This window comes from Corvus brachyrhynchos, unplaced genomic scaffold (assembly GCF_000691975.1).
Source record: "Corvus brachyrhynchos isolate BGI_N302 unplaced genomic scaffold, ASM69197v1 scaffold255, whole genome shotgun sequence".
NCBI classification, from domain to species: Eukaryota; Metazoa; Chordata; class Aves; order Passeriformes; family Corvidae; genus Corvus; species Corvus brachyrhynchos.
In genome coordinates, this window is record NW_008238358.1 from 4174667 (window position 1) to 4181396 (window position 6730).

General features: G+C 39.7%; 1 protein-coding gene and 1 long non-coding RNA gene across 4 annotated transcripts in view; one reads left to right on the forward strand and one right to left on the reverse strand.

The window, feature by feature from the left end:
* The window catches only part of LOC108447044, a 111452-nt gene extending 107634 nt beyond the window's left edge, over positions 1 to 3818 (reverse strand). Inside the window, exon 1 of the long non-coding RNA XR_001862422.1 lies at positions 1652 to 3818. This is a non-coding gene — a long non-coding RNA (uncharacterized LOC108447044). The remainder of the gene's footprint in view (positions 1 to 1651) is intronic.
* The window catches only part of PDE11A (phosphodiesterase 11A), a 115258-nt gene extending 108852 nt beyond the window's left edge, over positions 1 to 6406 (forward strand). For all 3 annotated transcript variants that reach the window (XM_017735809.1, XM_017735807.1, XM_017735808.1), the window contains one exon: positions 3826 to 6406. In XM_017735809.1, coding sequence (XP_017591298.1) covers positions 3826 to 3984 — 159 coding nt within the window. In that variant the 3' untranslated portion in view covers positions 3985 to 6406. The remainder of the gene's footprint in view (positions 1 to 3825) is intronic.
* Positions 6407 to 6730: the final 324 nt, after the last annotated feature.

A 6730-nucleotide genomic window follows, 5' to 3' on the forward strand; every position in this document is an offset into this window, starting at 1 on the left:
TGCCCCTCTCCCAGGTGCACACAGTATAGTGCTGAAGTGCCTTTAACCTTTTCTTGTGTTGGAGGAGCTTATGTGTAAGCATATAAGAGAGAAGAATGGGAAAGAATGTTGTGGGCAGAGTAGTACATAGTCCCAAAAGACATCTAAATAATTGAAGGTGCTAAGAAAAAGTCACTGCTATACAGTAACTTTTTGACAAACAGCTTAGTCACACATCTGAGGTAATACATGGATGCAGAAGGGACCTGCAAACCTCTCTGGCTTTTCCTAACGCTGGAGCAGGCAGTGCCTCCCCCATGCTTTATCACACTGCAACTAAAACAGCTTTTACAGTAAGGGGATAGAATGGGAAAGATCACCAATCCTGTAACTACTGCTGTGGGGCAAGGCAGATGCATTGCAATGGAAGGACTGCAAGTGGGAAGGGGGGTCCCAGGCCTCAGGAGACAGGAACTCCCCCAGGCAGGGGTTCCCTCTCCCCCGAGCCCAGCTGCCCAGCTGCCTGCCAGCTCCCATCCTGCCTGCTGCACCAAGGAGGAACAAGGAAAAGGGCCTTTCTGGAGCTACTGAGTTCATGTGGTGATATCCCATGTCAGACAGCTGGTGAAGACCAAGCCTTTTCCTAGGAAGGCAAGTAATAAATAAGGTATTAAGAACCTAGACACCAAATTAGACAGATCACTAGTTTGTAAGAGGCATGCATCAAAAAACATGGAGGAGCAGTACATCAAGGGGTTCTCATGCAATAAAATGGAAAGCAAAAACTGCAGCCAGGAGGTAGAAAACCCTGACGAGGCTACAGCCAAATAAACTTAAATAGCTTTGGGAATAAATTGGTGGTTTAATTCGGATCAGGAACAGGTGCTAGGAATGTAATTCAGTAAATGGTCCAGACCCTGCCAGAAGGGAGAGAAATGTGTTGCTTTTGAGATAATTTCCCAGAAGCTTCATAAAAGCAAATTGATTACTGGAGTTTAATAATTAAAACAGGGCCAGATATATAGTAATCAAATGAGTTTTTAATTACATCTCAAGAAGAAATAAAATCCAATTTGTGCACTTTGTATCAGAGAAGCCCTACTGAAACGCTTTGGTAGCTGGAAAAAATAAAATAAAAGCTAATTTCCATAGGAATTATAGTAGACAGTTTAATTAAAAGACTAGATCAGAATGAAAAAGTCCCAAAGTGAAAGGATACTAAATACAGAAGCAGTGGTCCAAACATCAAATCAATGTCTGTATAAAGACATTTTATAGACCAAGTGCAAAATCTGCACTGTCAAGTATCACTAATCTAAATCAATGTGTAACAAAATAAAGTTTCTTAAAATTACACTATATATTTTGTACATATTCCGTTGAATTAATTGCTGGTGCTATGGTAAAAATTAATATCAAAGACATGGTTTATTCTTTCTTAAATACTCCTTATAATTTATTTCATCAAAGTTAATGTTAGTAGTTAACCATTCTTGTTATTTACCTGGTAGCCTCTGTTGCACCTTGGTTATTAGACTCTAATGTCTGCTTAGACCTATATTTTGAAGAAATATATGTGTATTTACTTACAGAAAATATGTTTACAGCTCATAAGATAACAGTGATTACCATAGAACTGTGGGGGTGCTTTCTGAATCTATTCCCAGCCTACCTGGGCTCCTGGTCTCTGCTGTAGTCGATGCAAAGCTAATTGATGTAAGCACCTCGAGCACTCGCAGTCCTCCTGGCACAGTATGTGACAGGGCTGTCTCCTGCCATAAGCCATGGCATATGCCAAGGCCTGGAGGGACAGGCACAGCAGGAGGTCGTGCCCAGACCTCTGCAATTGCTCCCTGGCACTAGGCTGGAAAACATCACGGTCTTGTGGTCAGTCTTGGCAAAAAAACAAGGTTACAGAAAGGACACAGACATAGCCGAGAGCTGCACAGCCACAGTGAGACAGAGTCCGCAGTCCCAGCGAGCTCCGGCTTCTCTATCTTGCCTGTAGCTGCTATAGGTTCCTGGTATAGCATTTGTGACAGGAACAGCCTGTACTGCATTTTGTACTTACAGATCCTGGGGCTGACGGATGTGAGCACATCTTTGTGCTTAGAGAGATTTGAAACACGCTGATTTTGATTTAATCACCGGGGTGTTTGCTTATACATACATACATACATACATACATACTTTTTTTTTTTTTTTTTTAATAGAAAATGTATATTGGAAAAATGCTTCACAAGAACTTTTTGAAGATACTGGCTGTGCACAGAAAGGATTGGATAGGTTGCTGTCAAGGGCTGAGTATGTCATGTGCTACCTCTAGACACTGAGCTGGTAATGCAGGTGCTAATGGCAGCGGCAGTGAGCTTTTCAGATTATTTTCAGCTGTTTATAATGCATTATTGCCCCTCTCTTTTAGACTTTGCCAAATCAGGTTTAAGGAATACACAATGGTCTGAAATAAAGACATAAAAATGGAGATTTCTGAGGCATGGGGATGGGAATGTTAAAAATCCTTATCCATTCTATAAAATGAATGCCCATCAGCAGCAAGCAAAGTTCTGTGGGGCAGACTGCAGCGAACCCTGCCTCTTACCCCAGGCCCAAGACTGCAAAATTATCTGCCCAGTCTGTGCCATATTCTAAGGAAATAATTTCAAGTGGATTTGATTCAAGTCCCAGCTTCTTCCTCATGATGTGGTTTTTCATAAATGCTGAGCATTCATATTTCCTACCAAAGTCTACAGAAATAGCAAGTTTTCAGCACATCTTAAAATCAGGCCATTAACCATTAATTATCATATAATAGCTCAATTAAAAATCTACCAACACTTACTTCAAGCCAAGCTCCCACGGTTTGCAAGCTAGCTATAAAAAAAAATCCAGTTCTTTAGTGGTGTCTGGGCTCTAGAGACCATTTAAAGCAGTTGCTGTTAACCCTGCTATTTAAAGCAAAAACTGATCAACTTTCTGCTTCCCCTTTCCTTATAATTCTCTGCACTTTTAGAAGAACAACTTTTGTTGCCTTCTTTGTCTTTTTTTGGTTTTTAATCTGGCACCAACCCTTTCTTTCCAATGACACATAGTTTCCATGCTATCAGAGAAAGCATGCTGCCCAGCTCTCAGCAAAAGCCACTGCTTGCTAATCAGAAAAGCTGCAAAAGAATACTCCTCTGTCCTGAAAGGACACATTACATGACCACTTGGGAGGTAACTGATTAACCCTTTCCTGACATCCACTGCTGCTGTTTATTTCTGTCTCTCTTTAATCTAGATACAAAACCAAGTGAAGCATTTGTGGTCTTTTCACATAAGCAGCTGATATTAAACTTATAACAAAGGTATGCAGGAATTACATAATTTAGGGATGTATTCAAAGCCAGACAAAACCAAATAAAAGATTCTTACCAGCCTCTATGAGCTTTGGACTGGGTATGTAGAGAAGAGGTGATTTCAGTGCAATCTCAAAGAAAACTCATTTATATTTCGTTATTTTAAACACACAAAAATTGATTTTTCTGCCAGCTTGGGAAAACACATTACTGTTGTGGTTTAGTCATCTATAGGAAAGCAGAATTTAGCACTAGGGAGATTATTTCAGCTTTGTCCAGCTTGTCATCCAATCAGTGGACTTCCTGTTCATAGATGCAAAGATAGATAAAGAGATCTTAAAGGGAACAATAAGCTTTACCTCCACAGGTATTTACAGCTGGGAGTGAGGATGGTAGGGGTGTAGTGCAGATTAAACTCTTTTTTTCCCCTGTTATGCTGTGGACTGTCCTTCAAAGGAGTGCATATACTGTCAGTATTTCTTCTCTCATCCTCTTTTTAACCTTCTTCCAGTGTCTAGTGAAGCTGAATGTGAAACTGAAGCCTATGCTGGACTCCGTGGCAGTAAATAGAGGTAAATGGGAGGAGCTGCACCAAAGAAGACTTCCTTCTCAGGCAGCATCCTTGTCCTCCTTTTCCTCTAGCTTCACCTCTCTCAAAGACATAAATTAAGCCTGCAAATACCAGTGTCAGTTAACAGTAAGGGCTGTCTGAAAGGTTTTCCTAAGCTTAGACCCACTATTTTCTAAGAAATGCTTTCACAGACATGCTTAATTGATCGGATATTATGTTGATGGCAGCGTAGTTTGCTTTTCCTTGGAAGGCTTAGTGGGACTGAATGGAAGGCCTGCAGTAGGATTGCGCTGCTATCTGGAGTGACACGGAAGACTGAAAAGAAGAAGTGTTCATTCAGCTCCACTACATTTCAACTGCTGCTGTAAAAATCTGTAAAGCTGACAACAGATTGAAATATAAGAACTCGCAGCTTAATAAAATTAATAATACAGAGCAGGACTGGGATGCAAGCTGGCCAATTCATATGCAAGGAGCTGCGGAAAACAGAATAGTGTGTAATTACATTGTTGTTTTGCATCTCTTCAGTACATGTTATGAATCAATTATGCCTGCTTTTGTGATGTTCCTCTCTTACTCTCCCTCCTCTTTTATGCCTGGATGTTCTGAAAAGCCTGCTTTGTATTCTGAAGAAGTATTTTTTTACAACAAAGCTTCTTAGTGATTGATCAGGGCCTTTAGAATTGCCTGCCTTTGCTACATTTAAAAACAAACTTTATTATCTTTAAAAACACCAAGCTGTCCCTTCTTCCCTGAGAAATTCATATTAACAGTGCAGCAAATTTCTCAGCAAGAGGAAGTTTGCATAAAGACAAAATATTGCATGGTAATTTTAGAGTGGGTTTTTTTTTTTCCTTTTTAAAAATGCTCTTGTAATACATTCATTTTCTTTTTAAATTATAGTGTGGCCTAAGGAAAAGATTAATGGGTTTTTATGAAAACAGAATACAAATAAAAAGGAAATCTGTTGCTTTGTGGTTCAGGTTTATATTACATTGAAAAGCAGACCATGGATAAGCCTTTCTACTATAATTTCCAGTTGAAAATATTATTTTGAAATGGTGGAGAGGTAGAATATCATCACACTGGACTGACTACCTCTTACTCTCTCACAGTTCTTTCAGTACAATTTCAGATGCTGTTATTACAAATAGCACAGCATTAGTCAACGCTCACATGTTGACATCTGTGGTAAAGGTGTCCCTAAAAATCTAATTAAATATGACAGGTCACAAAACCAAACATGTCTCTGTGTGATGACCCTGGTACTACCTGAAAGTTGGTCTCCTTCCATTAGTGCCAAGACCCCTAATGTAGCAAACTTGTGATCTGTGATTTGAGGGTGCTTTCTCTGCTGCATGACCAGACACAAGAGGAGTCATGTTGCAGTGCTTATGAGTGCCCATTCATAGGAAAAAGAAAAAAAGAAGCCTTTCTACTCCATGAAAAATGGGATTCTAAATATAGGGTTGTCTGGGAGCAGAAATTAAAGCTGAATTCAGCTTAGTTTTACACCTGTGCCAAACTCCATTTACTTCAGTGGAATTACCTTGAACTGGCACCAGCTTAATGGAAATCAGAACCTGGCCCAGCTGACCAGATGCTAAAAGAACTTTTCTCCTTTCTAAGGGAACTGAGTTGTTAGAGCCTTAGAAAAGCTGACTACATCTGTCTGACAATCAAACAGAAACAACAAATCTGCTGATCATTTCTTTAAAAGAAACACAACAAAACAAAAACACTCTGTGCATCTAATGGTGTGTAGGACAATAGCTGTAAATTCAGTAGCATTGCGAGCCAATCTGTTGATGCACAACTGAACCACATCACTCTCTAGCAGAAGGAAGCAGGGAAGGAGCAGAAATGCAAACTGCACAGCAGTGAGTACATGCACCAAATGGAAATGTTTCTGCTGTTCTTTTGCCACTTCTTTTTTCTCTGAATAAAGCCAGATGCAGTTTAGTAAGCAGCCATACAAACCTGCAACATGTACTTTATGGGAAAAACAGATACTAGATACAGTACTGCTGGCAGGTACACACGGCTTTCCTGAATTTTGATATTGCATATTGCTAAGTATAACGTAATTTATAATGCATACCCTACAGCCTCCCTGAAGGTTGAGTCTCCCCTCATTTCCTCTCCTTTTTATTGGCTTCAGTGCACTGTTGCCCATGGCAACACCCACTGGGAGGGATGGGGATTCGGCAGCACCGCAGCCTGACACACAGCTGAAGCCCTAACAATGTTAACCATCAATCAAGTGACTGTTTGTAATTGCCTCCATCTATTTCTCCTGTCTTTTGGTATCTTTGCCATTGTGGGTCAAAATTCAGAAACTGCTGACTAATGTTATGGTTCTGTTCCTCCATCACAAGGAAGAAAATGAGAGCACACGGCTTGATCTTATCAAATTGTTCTCAGGCAAAACGAAGCAACTCTACTGAAACTGGAGGGCCCAGAAGTGCATGTCAGAACAGCATTTGGTCTCTGAAAGTCATATAGCTCAATCTTAAAAAAACCAACCAACTAAACAAACAAATACCTTATTTTTTTTTTAAGACTTAGCTTAGGAAACAACAAAAAACATTTTGTGAGAAAAAGATGATTCTTTGGGGAAGCATGTAGTACAGTAAAGAAACATATTTCAAGTCTATTATATTTTAAGATTGTGGAAAACACTTTTTAGCTACTGCTTATAAACTTGATGATCAGAAGTTGTATCTGCTTTTCATTATTTCTGATAGGGAAACAATTTCCTAGTATTTCAGTCAGTTTTGCCCAACTGTCTGATACATGCACAGGAGACATGATTGCGTAGGTTATTTAATCTCATTCTTTTTTA